This window comes from Lacerta agilis, chromosome 7 (genome assembly GCF_009819535.1).
Source record: "Lacerta agilis isolate rLacAgi1 chromosome 7, rLacAgi1.pri, whole genome shotgun sequence".
In the NCBI taxonomy this organism is placed as follows: Eukaryota; Metazoa; Chordata; class Lepidosauria; order Squamata; family Lacertidae; genus Lacerta; species Lacerta agilis.
The window spans coordinates 58,153,308-58,177,946 of record NC_046318.1 but is presented as its reverse complement, the minus strand read 5'-3'; the positions used below and the strand labels follow the sequence as shown (position 1 = coordinate 58,177,946).

General features: G+C 41.4%; 1 protein-coding gene across 1 annotated transcript; it reads right to left on the bottom strand.

The window, feature by feature from the left end:
* Positions 1 to 148: 148 nt before the first annotated feature.
* On the bottom strand, positions 149 to 24,436 carry ZBTB10 (zinc finger and BTB domain containing 10). The gene is made up of 5 exons (XM_033155476.1): positions 23,456 to 24,436; positions 13,410 to 14,301; positions 6,722 to 6,859; positions 4,150 to 4,322; positions 149 to 2,738 (listed from the first exon to the last, which is right to left on the bottom strand). Exons 1-5 carry the CDS (start codon positions 24,419 to 24,421, stop codon positions 2,433 to 2,435), a joined length of 2,475 nt encoding a protein of 824 aa, XP_033011367.1. The 5' UTR covers positions 24,422 to 24,436; the 3' UTR covers positions 149 to 2,432.
* Positions 24,437 to 24,639: the final 203 nt, after the last annotated feature.

Genomic DNA, 24,639 nt, shown 5'->3' with positions numbered 1-24,639 from the left:
ACAACGTAAGACAACACTTTGAGACACACTGTTAAAAGACTTGACCAAAGATCCAAATAATTAATCTGAGGCCAACATAAGTTTAAATATGTCTACTGTAAAATTTTGTCCAAAAAATATAACCCGAACAAAAAGCACAACAATTCTGTAGTGTACCAAGTGTATATTTCAATTTACTGTATGCAATCTAACAACAAATTTGGTCATAATTTACCAGATATACATAAATGATTTAAGTAGCAAAAGGAGATTCGGTTTCAAGAGAATAAGTAAAATACATTAAGAATGTAAAGCCAGGTCCAGTTTAAGCATTAAGTGAGTAGTATGCGCTAATAAAGCAGATTTAGGTGGATTTTGGATATATATATATATATATATCTCTTTTTATATATATATAGATCTACCAATTGTAAACTATTTTAAGGGGAATAAATGGGGTGGGAGAATCTTTATACTATAACTTACATATTCACAGAGCAGAACATTTACTTAACGTTTAAAATACTTCCCATTCATATTATCTTTGCCCACTATTTTCTACTTTGGACCCCACCAGAATTACACATTACTCATTTCAGTCTAGAACGAGAATAAGATGTATTCAGTTTTTTTTTAAAAGTAAAACGCAAGAGCTACCCATCTGTCAGGTTTACAGTGATGTGGATTCTACCAATGAAGGTTTTGGATAGAAAAGGTTATACATTTTAATACCCATATAATCTCTGTTTCATCCTGCAGAAACAGTGTCTAACATTAAGCCATTGTTGTATTGAAAGAAGGGATAATAAAGCCGTCTCTTTAAATATATATATATATATATATATATATCTACTTCAATCAGATGGAGCACCATTAAGATTCCATCTGTCAAAGTAATTAAGTTTACCACACAACTACCATAATTTAGTTATCAGATATAAAATAGGAAAATATACTCATTTTAAAGTTAAACTCAAATATGGTGACCCCTCAACTTATATAATACAGTACTATCACACTGGCCTAGCTATGTGTTATGGTAAATGCTGTGCATATTTATTCATTGTGACATAGAAATATATTGAATACAGGTAGCATTCAGGTAGCTCACTTGCATTCAAGCTAGTTGAAATTGAGAATTCTAAGCATAAAAAGGTGCAATACCCTCCCTTCCCTCAGAAAAAGGCCTGAAATCATTGGTACAATATAACAAGTTTAGAAAAGATTTATGGCTACAAAAATTCAAGTTTCAATATCTCATCCAAAAACAGAAGCAAAGAGCATTGGGGATAAATAGCTCTAGCAGTTTTACTAACAAATACCAATTTTTTTAAAAAAAAAAAAAAAGTTCCAGCAAATTAAGCTGCCAATTAAAATGTGGTTTGGTATATAAAAGAACCCCCCAAAATAGTAGAGAAGCAAAAGTTCATTTTGTGTTCACTTTAATGAAGAGCAATGGGGCACAAAAAAGAAAGAAAAATGACAACCTCATGTCTAATTTTCCACATAACAAAAATAGACAAAAGCAGACAAATTGGGTTGAACTATTTAAACAAAAATAAAGCCAATTACATTTACTTCTGTGACACTCCTCAGATTCTAGGACTCTATGCTTTGTGATGGACTGAGGTATACAGTAGTGAATAAAAATGATAGCCAATAGGAATAGTGCTAATAAAACATAAATTAAAACATGGGTAGCCATGCCAGAAAGTGTCTAATATAAAGTTATTTAAGTGACAAGGAGAAATTTACTTCATTCCAATCACAATCCTCCTTGTAGCTTTAAGTCATTATTGTATTTTTGGTGAAAAATAGCTTTATGCAAACTCAAGATATCAAAAACCAGAAAGTCAGTAAATTAAATATCAATGATTAAGTTCTCCAAGACTTGTCAGCTAAACCACATCCTGACAAAACTAAAAGACTTAGCTTCATGTCATCAAGATGCTGATATTTAAACCATTGAGGGGAAGGCAAGGGAGGTGCAGCAAAATCCCCTTTCAGGAAACATGAGCCGCTAGCCCAAATTAGCTGCATTTTGTTCACAAACTATGATTGGAATCTCAATGGAGTCAACTCCAAAGATTGCAATTTGCTTCATTCGTGTTAAAGAACACATGGATGTGTAACACAAGCATAGTTATTACTATGCTTGATTAGGACCCAAATAGCTATATCCTATAAATAATAAAAAATACATTTCTTTTGATAATTGACTGTAGATGTGAGGACTCTATAATTCAACCAAATGGCTGTATGCTTTACAGTCCTGTGCAAATATCTTAAAAAATTAATAATCCTTTTTTGCTATAAGGCTTTGACCCTACGATTTTCACAGCAACATAACTTCCATCCAGCCTGTACCATGTTTCCAAGCCTTCAGTCCAAAAATTCAACATGGTCAATCCATGTGACGTCCAAATAAAGCATCTTAAGAAGATCAAGCCACCTCAGTCTTCTAAAGGCACAGAGACTTCCCCAGATTCATCCCATCGAGTCTGGTCGTTCTGTTCTTCTACATCATCAGGCAGCTCTTCGTCAGCCTCCCCCACTTCATTTTCTTCAAACTCTTCATCTCTAGGAAAATCTGTGTCCTGTACCTGGTCTACTCCTTCTTGCCCTCCTGGTTGAGATTTATCTGCACAGTCAACGCAAACACCGTAACGTCGAGATCCATGTCTTATTCCAACACTGGCTGCTAGCATGAAAATCTTCTTACACACCATACATTTGTACTTTTTATCCTTTTTGTGAACCTGCACAAGAGGAATCAGTGTCAATAAGTCACTTAGGTTTCATATGAATCACTTACTTTGCTTTAACCACTGCTATTAATCCAAATTATAGTTGCACACATTTTGTATTAATTCTTTCAAAGCATGAATTTGAACTATTAATAGTTGACCCAAAATGTTGAATTTCACAAGACGTCAGAAATACACAAGTGTTTCTGTAGTGCAGTACAGTTAACTCACAACTTACGTACATTTAACATTCAAGCATTCAGATTTACATGCCTGGCAATTTTTAAAAAATATATTTAAAAGGGGGAGGGCTTATGGGGAAAAGACTTTGGCAATCTCACCCACCTTTGAACCCAATGTGCCTTAACTATACACAATTTTGGCTTTGCGTACCATCCCCAGAGCGTAACTCCCATGTAAGTTGAGAGCCACCTCTATAACTACAATAGATATTGTCATTGTTATACTAGACACCTGACTTAAACTACAAAAACACTTCTATTCCTTACTGAATCCAGAGTTTATGTTTAACTATGCTATTCCTGGGCAATGATTTAGAACAGTGTCAAAACCAGAAAGCAACTTTCTGAAAATACAAGTAATTAAAACACAATTTTATTACAAGTGAAACAGCTTAGCTGTCTTATTGCCAGTGTACACCAATATTACTTACTACAGTGACTGCTCAGTCAGTTTTAGATAAGTAACACAAACCTGAGCCTTCCTTCCAGCCCCAGAGCTGCAGAGGAGGAAAGACAATTCCCTCTCCCCAACCCTGCATGACAACCCTATGACACTACTCTCTTAAAAAATATGACAGGGCAATGAGCTGAAAGTGAGCAAGGTGTTTGCATGTATCTGTATTGATAAGGGAATATTTCCTTTCATTTGTTTTTGCACCCCCATCTCCACCTCATGTGACTGGAGCAATTTGTTCAAGGTCTCCGAAAGTGAATGTTGCATTGGTGCATGAATTTGGCAGACATCTACAACCCGAACACCATTAACCTGGGAGTAAAGCCATTGAATTCAACAGGACTTGCTTTTGAGTACAGTCATACCTTGTGTTGCGTACACTCCATGTTGCGTACGTTTGACTTACGGACCTCCGCGACCCGAAAGTCCTCTGCGGAGCGCGTGTGTGCAGAAGCATTCTGCACACTTCGCACATGTGCAGAAGCGCAAAAACGCGCAAACTTCCGGGTTTTTTCTTTTTTGGGGGGCGTTCGTGTTATGCATGCCCGTGTTATGTAGCGAGATCCGAAATGGATTGCGTGCATAACACGGGGTACCACTGTAGATATGGTTAGGATTACACTGTTAAACACATTAGACTGAAGAATTATAGACAAGGAAAAATTATTATTTACCACACCAAGCTCTCCTCAACAGTTCACTATAGTAATTTAAAGCTGTTACATACCAAGGAATGCCTTTTTACATGCTCTCTACGAGTAAATAGCTTTCCACAAATGTCACAGCTGAAAGATCTCACTCCTGTATGAATGAGCAAATGTCTCTTTAGTGTTCTTCTATATTTGGCTACGTAGTTACAGTGTGGACATTTCAGTTTGTTCATGATTAAAGAAGAGTCACCTAAAAATCCAAACACAAACAAATTTAATAAGTAGTAATTTGACACTCAGCAGTTAGTCATGTCCACTGATTAAACATGTCTTCCCAGAGTACATCTAGTTGAAGATAGCCCTATAAACGCAGAAGAATCATATACAAGAAAATAGACACGGTGACCATACATATATCAACAGATAATATAGCAACACACAAAAAGTGCTTCAAGACCAATATGCAGATGTTACTGAAATCTTTTGTAGTTGAAGGTTATTATCATTATTCCTGTAGGAGAGCAGATGGGAAAGGAGTAAGTCAGAAGGCAAGGTCAAAAATCTTCCAAGACCTATCCAGAGAAGAGAACCATCTCAAATTCAGCTTGAATATCTACCCTTAGGTAGAAAGTTGGGTTTCTCTGGAGCTCACTGGCTTCTTTGCCTCTTCTCTTCTTCCCTTCTCTAAATAGAAGAGTTTCACACTTCAGGCCCTCTTTGTCCACCATCAATTTTGGATGCAATAACAACACTTGTTTTTCGGTGCCTTAGTCACATTGGAGATGGAGTTTATCCAACTTTATTACTAAGAGTCATTATGAGTTTCTCAAAAACAAGTCACACCAGATGAGTCTCATTTCTTTTTTTTATACATAGAGAGTTACAAGCTTGGTGGATCAAGGGCATGCTTTGGACATAGTGTATCTTGATTTCTGACAAAGTCCCCCATGATGTTCTTGCACAGAATATCATGGTAAAATGGGCTGTTAAGCCGATTTCTAGCTGGTTGACAGATTGAACCCAAAGAGTGCTCATTAATGATTCCTTATCAACCTGGGGGGGGGGAGGCAACTGAGGTGTCACGGGGTACTGTCCTGGGCCTGTTGTTGTTCAACGTCTTTATAAATGACTCGGACAAAGGAATTGAGAGGATGCTCATCAAATTTGCAGATGACAACAAACTCTGAGGGGTAGCTAATGCTGCTGAAGACAGAATCAAGATTCAAGATGACAACAGATTGGATAAACTAACAAAATGAATTTCAGTAGGGACAAATGTAAGGTTCCGCACTTAGGCAGGAAGAACCAGGTGCACAAATATAAGGTGGGTGAAAAGGATCTAGGGGTCTTGGTGTACCACAAGCTTAACCTGAGTCAACAGTGTGATGCAGCAGCAAAAAAAGTTAATGCTATTCTAGGCTGCTTCAACGGAAGTATAGAGTCCATATCAAGGCAAGTAATAGTCCCACTTTATTCTGTCCTGGTCACATCACACCTGGAATATCGTGTCCAGTTCTGGACACCACAATTTAAGAAGAATGTTGACAAGCTGGAACGTGTGCAGAGGAGGGCAACCAAGGTGATCAAGAGTTCTGGAAACCAAACCTTATGAGGAGCGGTTGAAGAAGTTTGGTATGTTTAACCTGGAAAAGATACTGAGAGGAGATATGATATCCATCTTCAAATATCTCAAGGGCTGTCACAAGAGTGAACAAGCAGGTTTTCTCCCATGCTGGAGGGGAGGACTTGAACCAATGACTTCAAGTTACAAGAAAGGAGATTCCAACTAAACATCAGGAAGAACTTTCTGACAGTAAGAGCTGTTCAACAGTGAATCAGACTCCTTCCAGAGGTTGTGGACTCTCCTTCCTTGGAAGTGTTTTTTTTTTTTTAGCAAATGTTGCATCTGTCATGGATGCTTTAGCCAAGATTCCTGCCTTGCAGGGGCTTGGACTAGATGACCCTCAGGGTCCCTTCCAACTCTATAATTCTATGAACTTGGAAACTTAATGATATCTGTTGACCCGGTTTTAGTTCGGGTTGCGTATCAGATGAAAGAGATGCAATGCTCTTCCCTTGGGCTTCATCTGCACCTTCCTAAAAACTGAAAGGAATATGTGTATCAGGCACGGCTGACCCTTTTTGGCCTGAGAGCTGCATTACACATGCATACCACATACATAGGGACACAACACACAGCAATGTAGTCTCCAAGCTCACCATTGCTCCATCCCAGATCCTATAAGCAAGGGGAGACCTGCATCCCCACTGTCTCACTTGTCTGGGCAGAGACTGAAACCTTTCTATTCACCACTGGCCATCTCTTTCTGCTCTTTCACTATTAATCAATTATTATTTCAAGTGTTAGCTGTTTCTGCAAGCAGTAACTACAGTACTCCCAAATATTATTGTGAGAGATCATATTTCAGAGCTGGTGGTCACCAGTGCCACCTAGTGACTTCAAATGGAGAACAAGATCAAAGCAACATTGTATTTCATCAACAGACAGAAAAAAGTTTCCAAGTGCCATAGATACTGTCTATAAGAAAATGAGAAAGCTAATACAGTAGTAAGACAGTTATTTTGCTTCCTGGTGAAAGTTAGAAAACACAAATATAAGAAGAGGAATCTCAGATACTTAATACTTGCCATTTTCCCAGGTTTCTTTTGGCCAGGATTCAGGCAACAAGCCATACTTGAAATCGTTTGAAGAACCTGGTAACAATCCAAACTTGAAATCACTTGAGATACCAGGAAACATTCCAAACTTGAAATCATTTGAGGTACCTGTTGAAAGATGTTATAGGGGGAAATTATATTTAAAAAATTAAGTACACATGATTGCTTTATCTATACAGTAGCCTGTAAAGAATGGTAGATATTATTTTAAATGCAGACTTTTTTTTTAATCTGTCTTTGGCAGAAGCCACTATGTAGTAGTGAGAGTTGTATACTGCTGTATAGGCACAGTGGTCATGAACTGGCATTCAGCTAAGCCTGAATACAAACCCTGCAACAGGTGAAGGTGGGTGGGTAGTGAAACCAACTGTACATCACTGTCACTGGCTGGACAGATTTCTGTATCTGCTCAGACGATCAGCCTGACATCCTGTACTGGCAGAATATTGTGGCAGGCAAGCACAGATTAATGGAAAACAAAAACAAAATGACTTTCCACAATCCAGTTTTTATGATAGGGTTGCAAGGACAAAGCACTCCCTATAGCTTTTCATTTGTTACGTTTTCATGCTGATCTTCCTCCCAAAGGCATGCCAGGTTGCATACATGCATGCAATCAAATCAAATAAAGACTCATAAAAATTGTAACAAGTGATGAAGTACTAACCATTTCGGAAAGACATGCATTTACCCAACATTTCTTCCCCAAAGCTGGTATCAGAAGAGGTGCTATCAAAAAGGATCTAAAAATATGGCAGGAACAACCAAAACTCTCTCCTTAAGTCCTCACCACACTAAGCACTTGTGGTTTTACATTATAGGCACACTATTGAATAAAACTGCTCAACAGTCATTGCCACCTACCACATTCCTCAAGAGAAAATCCAAGCAGCAAACAGTCAGTAGATCTGTTACTGAAACTAATTCATCCTGGGAGATAAATGAAACTCAGCCTCCACAGATGAACTTGGACCTAAACAGCCACACCTACTAAAATGGTTGTGCATAATGTGCAAAGCAAATGCACAATGGGGGGAAAGAGTGCAATGGGAAAGGGGGTGCACTTGAGCATTCAGCTAAAGTACCTGAAGTCATTTGTGCACAGCCCAATGAGCTGCATTTCAGGATCTAACCGCATTACCTGCAGCCCAAGCAGTATCACTATAGTAAATACCTTCCCTCACCACAAGCTTCACACAGTGCTCTCAGAATCAATGTACCTAGAACCAATCAGGATGCAGCAGACTACAACAGCATGGGAGCATCTTCTCTCCATATGCTGCTGCCCTTACATATTGCCGTTCAAAACTCCCATTGTTCTCTAAGCACATTTTGTGACACAGAATTTCATTAATGTGAGCAGTTTCTGAGCTCTGGGTGCAGTACTGCATCTAAGATGTCAAATTGAAACTGCCACTGCTGGCAGTAAAGGAGGACCTTTTTCTGCCTCCCCACCTCCAGCCACTCTCTGAAGACTGGAGAAGGATTCCTCATAAGAATATTAGGGGGGCGGGTAGGGAAGTATGGCTTTGTTTTTTGCAGTCTTAAGATGAGGACTACACCATATGAAAAATGAACATAATACTTTATCTGCAGTTCATTCATTTTCAGCTTTGTATTCTTGTTATAAAAAAGCACGCCTAGACACTCTGTTATGGCACCCATAACCTAGATTTAAGGTGCCATTTAGCTCCTAGCTTTCATATCTCAGTTTCTAACACTGACTGCTACTAGTAAGTGTCAATAAAAGTCTTACCATATATGAAATCCTCTTACTTCCACAGGCACATGAATATACGTACCTGATTTATTGGCCAGTACAAGTAAGATCTTGAGCAGAAAGCATAATTCTATGGTAAAACTAATGCTCCACAAGTCAAAGTCCCAAGTTTGATTTCCACTGTCTCTGGCAAATGAGGCCTGTTGCAGGAACATTCAATACTGTATAATGGATTAGCTCTGCTTTCCTTGGCTATTTCTTTCACCAATCTAAGCTTGTAACTGTCATTGTTAGCTACCCTGGGATGATTTTTACCTGCCCTGGGCTTCTTTTAGAGTATGGACAGGAAGAAATAGTAGTAGTAAGTGACAACAACATTTTAACCCTTTCATCCTGGCAACATCATTCCAATGGCAATCATGCATGAGGATCCTGAGGTGCTGGTCTGGGGACTACGATTGACTGTGGTTACAGAGTACACTTCTATTCAATTGTAAACCAAATCAAGTGGGAAAATACTGTTAAAAGCAAGATACCTAGTTATACTAAGAGTAGACCCACTTAAATCAATAGATTTAAGTCTTAGGTTCACCAATTTCAATGGCTTAATACTGCTCAGGCTCTACTGCAGCAGTGTACTTTTTTATATATAAAAAATGTTCATGTTATTGCGTTCTCAGAGTTAATGTCACATGCAGTTTGGCCCTGAGAAGGAATAATGCCTCTTAAAGATGGTGCTTGCCATCCAAAGCTTTTATAAGTAGGCTACTTATATTTTTTAAAAAATCTGCTGCTGATTCATTAAGGCACTTTTAGTCGATTAAACTTTTAAAAATGATTAACACTGCAAGTCTAGATTTTACCCAAACAGTATAAATCAAAAGTTTCTGCCAACTTGAAATAAAAGCAACCACAATCATCACCTCCTAGCTAGCACTTAATATTTACCCAAACGGGAACTAGCCAATATAGGTTCAGTAGTTTTACACAGAAAAAGTGCTGGCAATGCAGCCCAAATTAGCAAGATGATCCATTCCTAGCCATGAAGATGGCACTAACCCACCAGCAGCTGATAGCAGGCCAACAGTCCAAATATTCCAAGTCTTCCTATCATTTAACCCATCCTTCACCATTATCTCCACACAAATCTATAACTGGCATATGTTTGAACCTGCCGTCTCTCCACCACAGAATTGGATTTCAATTTACGTATTAGTTTTCATACAAAAATACATCTCAGTAGGAATTATCCAGCCAAGGCTTAATAATTCTTAAGAAGAGTTCATCCCTGTTTAGAAAACACCAGAAAAAGTACAGTAGGTGTCCAGAAATTTTAGCTGTGGATCAGTCCTTGCTTTCAGGTCAGCACTGTCCTGCCCATTTTTCTTTGGAAGGAAATGTGTGGGTTTATCACATGTAAAATGAGATGCTGTTATATCCCTTCTTCTAAAGAATTCAGGGGAATGGGAAGAATCTTCCCTCTGTGTGCTAAGATATGTAGAAAGTCTGATGGAATGTAATTCTTTTACTGCTACCAAACACCTGTAACAAAACAAATTACAGACAACCCCCGACTTGTGCAGGGGTTGAGTTCCTGCCCCCCCCCACACGTACGCCCGCCCTCACCACACCCCTTTGCCCAGCCAACAATGCATGTGTGCACTGAACAAGCGTAAAATGGCCATTGCCTGTACACTCTCGCATTCTGCACCAGATACAAAGACTAAAAGTAGAAGAAACTGTTTCAGACTTTCTCCAAAGCAGACCTGAAAGTGAGACACAAGATCCCATTCCTCCTCTAAATACCAGTTGTCTCCTGTGCTCAACATGGGTTTTTTTTGGGGGGGGGGGTTAATGAACCTACACCTACATATTTCATGCTGGAAATTAGTAGGCATTATTTTCCTCAGTAGGTGTGGTCACTGATAGAATTCAAAACAAAATAAAAATAAAAAAATTCCTTCCAGTAGCACCTTAGAGACCAACTAAGTTTGTTCTTGGTATGAGCTTTCATGTGCATGCACACTTCTTCAGATACACTGAAACAGGAGTCACCAGACCCTTATATATAGTGAGAGGGTGGGGAGGGGTATTACTCAGAAGGGTGGTGGGAATGGGTGATTGGCTGATAGGTGAGGTACACCTGTTGACAACTGTTAAAGACTGCAATTGGTCTTACAGGAAAAAGCAAGGGATGAGATGGCTAAAAATAGCTTTGCCATCCAATGTCTTTGTTCAGGCCAGGTCTCTCCATGGTTTTAAGTTTGGTAATTAGTTGCAATTCAGCAACTTCTCTTTCCAGTCTATTTCTGAACAAGAAAGTACAAGACGATGGATTATTCAAGTTAAAAGTAATAGCAACATGGAAAGTAATCTTACATGTCAATTGCTTAATTTTCTCACATAATCCCTTAAATACCTACATCATTGTATATATCCATGTGAATGTACAAATGCAATGATTTAAACATTTAAATGCACAGAATACTCAAGGCACAGCTGCATGAGCTTTGCAATTTTTAGAAGAAAAGCAAATTTTTGCAAAATTTTTTTAAAAAATTAGCACACATTTAGTCTGAATAAATAAGTCAGCATGTAATAGCCACAGAAAATGTGTAGGGTATTAATCAGGGCATCAAATGCCTGTCCACTAAAAAACCTACTGAACCCTTCTGGCTATGAAGCTTTCATCAGCCTGAATAATTAATAGATTTAAAACAGATAAATTTAATTTTAATCTTAATTTTGCATGCAAAATAAACACCGGTTTGTTGCAATACTACAAATAGCTACTCAGAAGTCTATTCTGATAGACTATTCCTATAGGTCGCACTCCAACGTAAAGGGGACAGAAGAATGTGGTCTCATTCTTGAGGACTGTTTGTATCATGGCCTGAATGTATACTTACGCAGTTAAATTGGCAAGTCAACCTAGGATTTAGCCAGAAAGTTAATATTTTGAGTGTGTACTGAGAAGCACTATATGAGCAAATGTGTTGTACAAATGACGCACAATTTGCATGGGGGGTATGTTCCAGGAACTGCATGAAAAGTCAAAATCGCGTATAGCCAGAACAACCCCAGAACTGCCCCCAACCATCACTACCTGTGTGAGACCTTCTCAGAACCCAGTAAGCAAGGAAGAGATCTTAAAACAGAACTTTCCAAACTTTTTACATTGGTGACACACGTTTTAGACATGCATCATTTTGTAACACAGTAATTTAGTTTTACTGTACTAGCAAACTGGAGGTTAAACTAACCCCTTTCCAGCCCGAGAAGGAGGGCGGAGAGCATTCGCATGACAGTGCAGCCGATACACTAACATTTCTCATTGCAAGATATCAGATGGCTAATAGGCTAGTTTCAACACACTCATATATCCTCCATCCAGACAAGTATTAAGTATTAGAGTGCAAGGACTCGTGCAAGCTAGGCAAGAACACTTAAAGAAGGTGAGAAGCAGGGTGAATGAGGGGTGTGGCTGGGCAGAGACTCAAGAGCTACCGGTACATACTAAGACCTGGAAGGCTGCATTTGTCTCTGTGGCCCAAAGTTCCCCACTCTGGCCCTAGAGAATTATTCTAATTTAGCATGTTTAATTTACGTGAATTGGGGAGCTTGCCTAATACAGTGGTACCTTAGTACTCGAAAAGCTTGGCTCCCAAACGCTGTAAACCCGGAAGTGTTCTGGTTTGCGAATGTTTTTCAGAAACCGAATGTCAGACGTGGCTTCTGCTTGAGTGCAGGAAGCTCCTGCAGCCAATCAGAAGCCGCGCCTTTGTTTTTGAATGGTTTCCGGAATTGAATGGACTCCCAGAATGGATTAAGTTCAAGAACCAAGGTACCACTGTACTGGATTTGCAACTGACAGACAATCAATGTTACTAATGAATTTATAACACATAACTTTTTCCATGAGAAAAAGATACTGGAAACTTTTCTACAAATTTTTCTACTCCACTGCTCCAAATGCTTCCTGATAATTGTTATATAAAACAATGTACTGCTGAGTGTTTCAGACTCTTCCATCTTCTGCAGGACATGAAAATAACTGGTCTAATGCAGAAATATACACCAAATCAATGAACATGCTAACATGAGCCTAAAGCTACTTCTTAGAAACTGGTTCTAATTGGCAAAAAAATGAAAAATACATATTTAAGAAAAAGCCTGCCACACCCCAGCAGATAAAAGGGTCTTTGGTGGCAATGTGAACCCTGTCAGGAGCTATAATGCCAGGAACCTATATGATGAAATAGTAGCCTATTCAGAACAATGTGCAAACACATTATGACTGGAAAGCTAGAACATTTAAAATTGCTGCATCCACAATCTTGGCCATGTCATTAAGTCAAAATCTTCACCAATATTATAATTTAAAACATAGAAATGGTGTTAAGATGCCTATCCAGCAATTTCTCCTTAAATATGTGATCTTGGAAAGACAAATTTAATAAGCAATATAAAATAAATACCTATGTGACTTAAGAATGCTGAAGCAGTGGGCAACTATGAAAGGAAGCAAACAACATCTACACCTTTTGTGGCAATGAAAAGTCAGATTGCCCCACCATCTCCCTTTAAGGGTTAGACCATTTTAAATCAAATTATGAAACCAGCTGCCATTGCTGCTTTTACTTATAAAAGGCTTGAGTGTCTCAGAGCAGCACAGCAAAGGAAGCATTATTTAAGAGTCCTTGGCACCCCTACTTTAAATGTATCACTTCTAAGACACAGAACAAAAGTGATTTTTACAATAAAGTTAATCTAACTTTAAAATTAAACTAGCCTAGATTAGAAAAGTGTGTTATAGGGGAACAAGTTTACACCCAGACAGCACATGTTACTCCATGTGAGAGGTTGTTCTAAACAGTTTTATGACAAGTAAATGAATATAACCATGATGCTTAGGATAATTATGCTACTAGTATTTACCTGCTTCTTCTTTGATAAACTGCAAGTCTTCTTCTGGATATTGGACCGATGATTGAGTAGCTGCACATTCTTCTAATGTTTCTTCATTATTGGGTGGTATATTGTAAACAAACCTTTTAGCAGTTTGGTTTTTCCTTCTTGCTTTTCCAGGTTCTTGAAGTGATTGTCCCTGTGAGCTCATATCATTCCATACGAATACCTTTCCTTCACCTTGAGATTCATTTTCAGCCATTTCAGGTGAGCTGTCCTGGACCCAATCATGCATTTGGTAATTTTCAGATTGGCTCTCATCTATGCAGTAGCCATCATTTTCAGTTTTTATACTGCTTGCCAAGTTAGTAAGATTTCGTGTGGCCCAAAAACTAGCAACTTTCTGATCCCTTGAAGACAATCCATCCCTGCTAACAGACCTTCTATTGTAATCCACAACGACAGCTTCTGGGGCTTCTGATTTTATGCTTATATTTAAGGCATCTTTGATAAAATTGCGACAGGATTGGACAACCTCTGTCATTTGAAGGTAGCTGGCCACTGACATTACTTCAATTGCATTCTGGCTTGTAAGCACAAGGTTGCCAGAATATAGGAAGTCCAAGATGACAGAGAAGCCTTGAACAGCAACAACATCTAAGTAGGTAACAGTGGTTTGGTTACGGCTTTCTTTGTTTGTAAAGCAATATAGAGTCTTGAAGAAACGGCTGCCTGCAACCAGGATGTTTTTGTGAGCTCTGAAGACCTTTCCACTCACTACAATGTGAACATCACAAAGAATGCCCTTTTTTCTCTGCTCATTTAGTTCTTGTAATAGTTGATAGCAGTAAGAGTTCTCATTTGGCCTAATGTTGTAATCACAATCTCTCTCATTAGCCAATTCCGATGTTACTTCAGATTCCTGTAACTGAGAAAGGAGGAATTAAGAAGTTAGCATCTAAGTACTGACTTTTTGGTTTTAAGTTCCAAATGAATAATACTATTTTTTATTTCTAACTTCCCAATTCAAGAAGTATTTTGTTTAGTGCTCAGCCCACAGCCACCCCATCATTCAGTTCAACAAAACATACACTTAAAAAGTGGTACCATGCAGTCAACACAAATCAAGGATTCTCAACTATTTCAACTCATTATTTCTTGACTCTATGGTAAACTTTACTACCAACTGGATTACAAATGCCTTTTTGATAACAAGCAGATAAGCTATATTAAGGATACAACCTCATGCTGTTTCCAGCTGCTTAGGAGAAAGAGACACTGTTCCCTCACTGAAGAATGCAATTGCACTTAGAATCACGAGTTGGAAGGGACCACCAAGGGTCATCTTGTCCAACCCCCTGCAATGCAGGAATCTCAGCTAAAGCATTCGTGACAGATGGCCACCCAAGCTCTGTTCAAAAGCCTCCAAGGAAGGGGAGTCCACAACCTCTCAAGGGGAGTCCAACAGCTCTTACTGTCAGAATGTTCTTCCTGATTTTTAGTTGGAATCTCCTTTCTTGTAACTTGAAGCCATTGGTTTGAGTTCTACCCTCCTGAGCAGGAGAAAAAAAGCTTGCTCCATCTTCCACCATGTGACAGCTTTTTAGATATTTGAAGATGGCTATAATATCTCCGCTTAGTCTCCTCTTTTCCAGACTAAACATACTCAACTCCTTTAACTGCTCCTCATAAGGCTTGGTTTCCAGACCCCTTGATCAACTTGACTGCCCTCCTCTGCACATTCTAGTTTGTCAACATCCTTCTAAAACTGTGGTGCCCAAAACTGTACACAGTATTCCAGGTGTGGTGTGACCAAGGCAGAATAAAGTGGGACTATTACTTGTCTTCATCTGGACTCTATACTTCTGTTGATGCAGCCTAGAATAGCATTAGCTTTTTTGCTGCTGCATCACACTGTTGACTCACATTAAGCTTGTGGTCCACAAGAACCCTAGATCCTTTTCTCATGTACTGCTAAAACAAAATAAAAAATAAAAAATCATTCCAGTAGCACCTTAGAGACCAACTAAGTTTGTTCTTGGTATGAGCTTTTGTGTGCATGCACACTTCTTCAGATACTTACTTCTTCATATACTTACTGCTAGTAAGCCAAGTCTCCCCCTACCTTATATTTGTGCTACTGCTTCTGCCTGCTTAAGTGCAGAACCTTACATTTGTCCCTACTGAAATTCACATTGTTAGTTTGGACCCAGTTCTCCATTCACTATGCTAAGGTCATATTTAATCCTGATTCTGTATTCAACAGCATTAGCCACCCCTCTGAGTTTGGTGTCATCTGCAAATTTGATGAGCATTATCTCAGTTCTTTCATCCAATGACTTCAAAATAAGGTGATTAATCCTTTGCTATACAAATAAAACTCAACCACGCACACACTGCAAGGAGTGGCTACTCATCCCTGCTTCACTTCTAGATAGTCCCAGCAGAGGTCCATTGGCCATTCTTTACTCCTCATGATAAGCCAGGAACTATGTATTCAAATCAGGAACACCAAGAAGAGCCCCAAATGGGCCTCTCATAAGCCTCATTCACTTTCACTAACAAGGCAATTCTCACATATGCTAGCTACCAGAACTACTAAAAGGGGAGAACAATATTCCCAGGCCTTCTAAATCAACAACATTTTTCCTATCTCTTTCCAGCCTCCTATTCTCTCCATTCCTAGCTAGCACAGTGAACAAGTATATATTCCCTGTTCTCTCTGCACCCAATGTTTTTTCACAAGCTTTCCTCCAAAATTTATGGGCTGAGTTTTTAGCTAGCCTGCCACCTTAGTCCTATCTAACAAATTGAAGGGGAAATAATTATATAAATATAAATAGGACTATTTTATATCTTGATTAACAAAGCAGTTATAATAAGGAGCCAGGAAGGAGTGGAACAGCAGTTCCACTGGAACATCCAAAGCCCTGCTTACCCACATGGGCCAGGGTGTGCATGCGCTGCTGTTTTTAAATTAATTTTTGCTATACTAGCTCCATGCTAGAGTAACCAAGGATGAAGGATGGAGCCCTTGAAGTGATCCATGGAGCTTCTGATCCAGTGGATCTAAAGTTGAAGGTGCACCTGTTTCAGAGTTTACTGACACAGCAGAAAGATGTCAAGTCCCACAGGGCCCTAGTCTCTTGTGACAGAACATTCCACCAGATCAGGGCCACGGCCGAAAAAGCCCTGGCTCTGGTTGAGGCCAGCCTAACCTCCCTGTGGCCTGGGATCTCCATGTTGTTTTTATTTGAAGACCATAAGGTCCTCCGTAGGACATACCAGGAGAGGCGGGCCCGTAGGTACGAGAGTCCTAGGCCGTATAGGGCTTTAAAGGTTAAAACCAGCACCTTAAACCTGATCCTGTACTCCACCAGGAGCCAGTGCAGCTGGTATAGCACCGGGTGAATGTGCTCCTGCGGTGAGGACCCCGTGAGGAGTCTCGCCGCGGCATTCTGCACCCGCTGGAGTTTCTGGGGCAGCCCCACATAGAGTGAGTTACAATAATCAAGCCTGGAGGTGACCGTCACGTGGATCACAGTGGCTAGATCAGGGCGAGAGAGGTAAGGAGCCAACTGCTTAGCTTGGCAGAGATGAAAAAATGCCGCCTTTGTTATAGCTGCAACCTGTGCCTCCATAGAAAGGGAGGTGTCAAAGATTACACCCAAACTCGTAACAGACAGCGCTGGCACTAATTGCGCCCCCACAAGAGATGGGAGTTGGCCCCCCAATTCCATATCATCCCGACCCAGCTAAAGGACCTCTTGTCTTCGAAGGATTTAACTTCAACCGGCTCTCACATAACCATCCAGCCACAGCTTCCAAACATCTAATCAGTGTGTTTGGGGCAGAGTCAGGATGGCCGTCCATGCAGAGAGAGTTGGGTGTCATCAGCATACTGATGGCAACCAAAACCAAAACTCCAGACAAACTGGGCGAGGGGGCACATAAAGATGTTGAAAAGCATTGAGGGAACTATGGCACCCTGTGGCACTACACACACCAAGGAGTGGCACAATGACAGTTCCCCCCCAATCGCCACCTTCTGTCCCCGACCAGAGAGAAATGAGTGAAGCCACTGAAGGGCTGTGCCCTGGATCCCCACGTCAGCGAGGCGGTGGTACTAGGTTAACGTGCAGACAAATAAACAGTGAACCAAAACCACTGAGCTACTGTTTACTGCCTAATCCTATGGTCTTGGGAAGACCTCTATTTACTTATTTCTTCTGCAAGTTGACCTACATTTGTTCATTTCTTATGCAACTTAATCAATTGAAAGGCAAGGTACAAATCTATAATTGGTAGCAGGGTTAGAAACTCAAGATATAGTGCCGGATGGCACCTTAAATCTAAGTTACAGTTGCCACAATGGAATGTCTAGGTGCCATTTTTTCATGCAATGAAATTTATTATTATTATTCCTTTCATTTCTATACCACTTTATATTTTAAAGCAAAAATCTCAAAGCGGTTTACAACACATTAAAACATCAAATCGAACAATCCAGAATAAAACAAATTCAAGCTTCAAAAAAAGTATTTCAGATCCTTCTCTAAGTGACATTTTGTTTAATTTATATAGCTGCCCCATAGCAGTAGTACCCTAGGAAGCCTGGGGGGTGTAGTGGTTAAAGTGTTAGACTAAGACATGGGAGCTTAGGATTCAAATCCCCACTCAGTCAAGAAGCTTACTGGGTGACCTTTGGCCAGTCACAGCCTCTTAACCTACCTCACAGGGTTGTCGTACAGATTAACTGAGGGGGGTGAACCATGCACTCCTTAAGAGAAAAAGGTGGGATATAAATACAATAAATAAGCTCTTCTGCTTACCTGCTTAAGAAAGCTGGAGAGGCCAGCCAGATGGAGATGTCAGTCGCCAACCTGGCGTCCTGAGATCTCCACATGGTCACAGTTAGACCTGCTCCAGTCACAAAATGCACCTGGTGGATTTTTAACTCTGATTGGTAGAATAGGTTACTGTCCACATTACAACTTTTTATAGAAAAATATTAAGTACGGCCTTTCCCTCCAAGACAAAATGCTCCTTTTCATTCAGAATCCTCAAGTCAACATACGTTTTAAAAAGAAAAAAGTAAACAGTCAACAAGGCTGATGGGATTATACTCTTTTCCAGCAAAGAGCTGACACTTAAAATTATGTCAGATTTTGAAATATTTTCTTCACATCCAATTATATAGAAACAATATAAATAATTTCATGTCAGTGCTGGTCTTCAGCAGCAAATTTATTTTTTATTTATGAAGTTAGCAGTTATACTACACTGTTGACCACTACAGTTTACATTTTAACTTTTTAATATGTGATACAGTTACTTACATCACAATCCTATACATGTCTTGGAGGCAAGTCCCAGTAAGTTCAATGGGGCTTACTTCCAAGAGACAGAGTACAAGAATTGAGCCCTAGCATTTTGGCTAAACATGATAGCTACACCCCACTGCACCTCTCCAGATATGTATGCCAAGACATCTAGATAAAAAATAGAAAATATTAAAACACAGGTGTACAATTTCATTAGAAATGCACAGGGTATAAATACACTATACCTCTGTTTTCCAGCCACTAACAAGCCTTGGACTATTGTGACTCAGTCATATTTTGGCTGGAAAACTGGGGCTGGGATTTTTTGCTGTCTTTTATTAATTACTGACATTTTAAATTATTATATACTGTAGTTTAATTTTTTTTGTAAGACAGCCAGGAAATATTTAATGATGGATGACAATAGAATGAATGAATGAATGAATGAATAACACAGCTATGTTTAATGCACCCAATGGTCAACATTTAATTGTCTGCAAACAGAGGGTGGTATCCAACAAAGTTTCATTAGCCATAGAATTTCTGGCTGCACAATGGAACTTCCTCTCCTTCCCCTCTCCATGTGCACCCAAATCTGTTCTGGGAGTTCCCCCAATACTCCGGATCAGATCTGGAGAATGCATAGGGGGAAGGAAAGGGAGGTTTTCCTGCACAGCCAGAAATCCACTTCACTGGATACTGCCCACAGCAATAGTACAGTACTTACCCTTTCTCTCCCCTGCAGCCCCACAAAACTGATACAGAATTGGGGACTCTCCAGAGTAGGAAGGGCTGTTGTGTGTGCAGGCTAGAAAGAAGGGGAAGTTCATCCATGCAACATTGGATTTCACCCAAGCAATTTCACAAGTATTGTTGTTATTGTGTGTCTAATTTCTGAAGAGGTTTACAATGCATGGACAGGGAAGAGGGTGGGTCTGCTCTTTATACTAAGCTAACTAAACACACAGCTTCATGAACCCGAGACACTAGAAGTTTAGAAGCAAAGATGATAGTAACAGAAGCTGAAGATCATTTAGTTTTCAAGTTTAAAAACTTTAGCTCCCGCTGAGCACAAAGCCTACATATTCAGGCAGAAGTGCTTTTCCAAGTGCTACACTGGAAAGAGAACAGAAATCCTACTTGTCTTACTTCTCATAACTGAAAATCATCATTAAAAAAAAGCATAATGAAATTTTCTTTGTAATGTACTGTTGTGATAATCACACATCACCTTTTCTAGACAAGGCAAAGTTTTTACCTAGACACATTTGACAAAGGGAAACAAGTGAATGGATTCCATACATTCTACAAGAAAATTCAGATTGCTATTTTATACTGCTGCTCCCTCAAATGTCTGAATTGCAAGGTGAAATATAAGATGTGCAAACGGGAGGATTTTAATTAGCTTAACAACCTAATCCTCAAACAGATCTTCAGACACAAGCCCAAGAGATTTGGAGACTAACGCCCTACATCTATTTTCGGGATCCTTAAACTGAAGAGAGATCAGCTTCCTGTGCCTATTTAAAATATTATACCCCACATACTCCACTGCATGAGTCTAAACCAGCTTTCTGAATCTGTTGCCCTCAAGATGCCTTGGACTACAACTCCCATCAGCCCAAATGGCATGGCTATGAGGAAAACTTCTACATTTTACATAATTAAGTATGGCATAAGGAAAGCAACAACTACACTAATTGGAGCTGCTCGTGTTTTACTTTGAAGGGGGAAATTATTTTAGGCTTCCCAGATATGCTACCTACAGGTAAAAATATAACCACTAAAGTTCAAATAGAAAGAAAGAGATATAAGACTTATGGAAAATATCTCCCAAGCAAAATGTATTCAAGTCATTTAGAAGGAATCAGAACAATGACTTCCCATATCTGAGACTCCTGTAAACTTGAAACTACAGCTGTTACCCACCACCACTATCTCAGTGCTGAAATACAATAGCTGTTATAAAGAAATTAGAATATGTTAACTATTGAAATGCTAATGTTTAAGGACATACTTTGTAGGACACATTGCTTTCACTAGTCTCCAACACTCTATTATTTAAGATCAGTACTGCTACAGATGAGAAACACAGTTTTTCAGTTGTTCTTCACCAAGTTGATACAAATACAGCCACCAGTGAATATTTCCTTTCCTTTAATCACAGAGAAGAATTTTATAGTTAAAAGACTGAAAAGATACACAGAAAGCACCAAACCAAGCTTTGGGTGTTTGAAAGGCATACTGTCCTTTTTCCAGCACAAAAGTTTCAAGCAGGAAAATCCAGAAGTTTATAAAATTGAAAAGGCATTTATTCAATAGTGCTTAAAGCCTAAATGACTATCATGCTAAAAGCAGCAGGAACATGTAGCACACAAAGACAGAAGTCAATAGAGAAGGCCACAAACTTAAGCTGGCCTTCAAAGCCAATCATCATTACTATGACCTTGCCCCTTAAGTACCAAATACAGTATTGTACTGTTCAAAAACAAAGCACAAACGCAGTGAAAACAATCCTTATTTTCAGCTCCAAGCTCAGGAAAGCAGAGGTGTCTATATTCTGCTTCATAAATTACCTCCTAGGCACCTGTACAGATTTGCCTGCCCTAATCCTGAGATTGGAGTTGTAAAGGAACTGCCAGTATTGCTTCCTCTATTTCTCCCATCTCTCCACCAATTGGGGGGGGGGGGCAGACACAACATATACCTCCATTCCCAGCACTCTCAACAATAGGTAATGCGCTGCCAATTCCCCAGCTCCCTCTTCAGTTGCAATTGGTCCAGACTAGAAGAAGCAGGAGTGTGTTAATAAAGGTCAGATGCAGCTCATCTGTCCAGCACTCACTGGTTCTGGCAAGGAGGCAAGAACATACCAGTGATTTTTATTTATTTTTTGCAGTGGGGGGGAGGGTACTGGCCTACCATGCTTAGAGTGAAAGTCTATTTATGGGGGCCCCAGATGAAAATATTTTGGAGCCTGCCTATGCACAGGCCCTATACTCATTCCAGCCTCTGGTAGTACTGCCCTACTAACCCAATTGAGGTAAGAGGCACACTCACACCAAGACATGGAATGGTGGGATAAGACTGTGTTGAGGGTACATATATTCTGTAATATGCACTTAAGTTTTAGGGAAACTGCCATAACTTTGAACAATGTCTTCCACATGGCCAATTTCAGTTTCTCAGTAATGAAGATCCTTGTGTTGCCTTATGCCAGGAATGGGAGACCTATGGCCCTCAAACATTGATTGCTGGGCTGTTTTAACTTCCATTCTAGTAGTCATATTAGGCTGATGGGAGCAACAAAATCTGGTGGCCCCGGGCTCCTACGCTTGCCTTAGGCCAAGTCACTAGCCATAAGCTACCTCCAGTCCCCACGTCTAATAAGGTTCCAAGTTTGAATGTGCACAACAGGCTTCATCAGATGACCACATGATTCAGATGTACATTGGCATCCGTTTCATTCACAAAGCCCTAACCGATTTCAAATAATTTTTATGAAGCTAGAAATGCTATTCTGAATTCCTAGAAACGTAAAAAATTCTACTTCACCACTATTTTAATAAAAGTAGAACCAAACATACTATGTAAATATTTAATTGTCTATATCCAGGTTTGCAGATGCAAAAGTGTCATGTGCAACTAGTTTCAGTATCAGTTTTACATCTGGAAAGCTGAGGGAATTTCTAAAGTTTGATATTATCTAGGAATACAGAATATTCCTATTGGGGTAAGCTAAATGACTAATGTAATATTGCAAACTTGTACAAAAGCTTCTACGCAACTCACTTGGTTTCATCAATATTCTACACATAACCATTGCACTGAAGATAATGAAAGCCACTCAAAGCATCCTTCAGAACTATTTATAAACTATCTGCTGTCCTTGTGTGGGGGAGAATTCACAAAACTCTAAGAACTCTTAAAGTTTCATTTCAGCCAATTAGACCTAAGGTGGTGTAGTGGTCAGTGTTACACTAGGACCTGGGGGACCAGGATTCAAATCCCCACTCTGCCATGAAGCTCACTAAGTGACCGTGAGCCAGTCACTGCCTCTCAGCCTAACCCTCTTCACAGGGTTGTTGTGGGGATTAAATGAGGACAGAAAGTACACCATATTGAGCTCCTTGGAGAAAAAGGTGGGATATAATGCAATGAATAAATTTCAATATCATTTACAGATTTTTCCAATTGTGGTTATTCATGTTTTTGAAGCATAGGGTGCTCTATGTAAAAGCATCATATATGCATCTTGATCCTGGGTCTATGTGGTGGTACAAAGACAAATGTGCACAGGGATCAACTGCAGAGGTTACTGCCTGCCAGGAGAACCTTACTTGTGTCCTCTCCATCTTTTACATTGGAGAAATAGATTGGAGAAACAGGTAATTACCATATGGGAAGCTATTATACAAGGTAAACATTATGGCAGCTCACAATGTTAAAAGGTTATGTGGCAGTCGGTAAAGCTTCTAAACAAAACTAACAGACAAGTCAGCTTGAAAACAGAAGGCAGAATAATCTGCTTACTGGAGACAGAAGGTGAACAGAGTACAATGTGCCCTCAAACCCAGGCTATAGGGGAAAGAATCCAGTTAAAACAGCTCGCACACGTGGGCACGCTGCCTCGCACGAGACTCCCCCAAGGAGAGAGATGCCCCAGAAGCCCTGACCCCCACACCAGCCGCCCGGCCGCCCCCGCCCCCGTCCAACACGCTGCTCCTCCCTCCCTGCCCTGATCCGACTGACCTGCTCAGCAGTGACAGGCTCGTTGAGGCGGTGCTCGGTGGAGATGTGGTGCCTGAGAAGCAGGGCGCGCTTGTAGTTGCGAGTGCCCTTGCAGAGCTCGTCGTGCCCTCCGCCGCCGTTGCTGCCGCCGTCCGCGGAGGCGTTCGTGGAGGCGGCGGCGGCGCACCAGGCACAGGACACGAGCCCGGTCTGCTGGCAGTACTGCAGCCACGGGAACTCCTTGAGCCAGGCGCTCTGGAAGGAGACGTGCAGCTTCTGCAGGAGGGACTTGGGCCGGGCCGCCAGCGGGAAGTGCTGGATGCTTTCCCCCTCCCCCGCGCCCACGCTGCTGACCTCCGCCTCGTCCCCCCCGGACCGCCTGCTGCTGCTGCAGCTGCCGCCCTCGGCGCCGCTGCCATCGCCCAGGCTGCCCCCCTCGCCGTCCTCCTCGTCCTCGCTGCTGTCGCTCAGCGACCCCCCGTCCTGCACCAGGTCTTTCCCCTCCAGCACACCCACGAGCTCCAGGTCCTCCTCCTCGCCGCCGCCGCCGACCCCCCGCCCGTTCAACGGCCGCCGCGGCCAGGCCGCCCCCTCGCAGCCATTGTTCGCCGACGCCGAGCCCCCGCCGCGGAAGGCCAAGGTCCGGCGGTTCCTCTCAGCGAACATGGGGCCCACCGGGGCGGCGGCAGCGACCGGCGCGTCGGCGCCCACCGAGTTCGGAGGGGTGGTGGGCAAGAGCAGTAGATCCTTCCCGGCGGCGTCCGTGGCCTCCAACTCGGCCACCTCGAACTCCACCGTCTCTAGCTCCACTTCCTCCTCCACCCCCTGGCCGTTCAGCTGCTCGGCCTCCTGGCGGACCCAGGCCTCGCTCGCTCCGCCGCCCCCGTTAGCCGTCGGGCCGCCGCCTCCCGCAACAGCGGCGGCGGCCGCGCTGACCAGGCCGCCCCCCCGGAACGCCAAGGTCCTGCGGTTCATCTCGGCGAACATGGCGGGCGAGCGCGCGCGCGCCCCCCGCCCGCCTGCCTCCCCACCGCCCTCGCGCCCCCTCCCTCTCTCTTCCCGCCGCGCGCCCAACTGTTTCCCCCCCCTCCCTTCCTAACCGACCGTGGTGACGGGTAAAGACGACGGAGGCAGCGAGCCTTCCCAGTTAGGTTCCAGTCAGCCTTCCCGAGTAATTAAAAAGGGGGGGCGAGGGGGGGACTGAA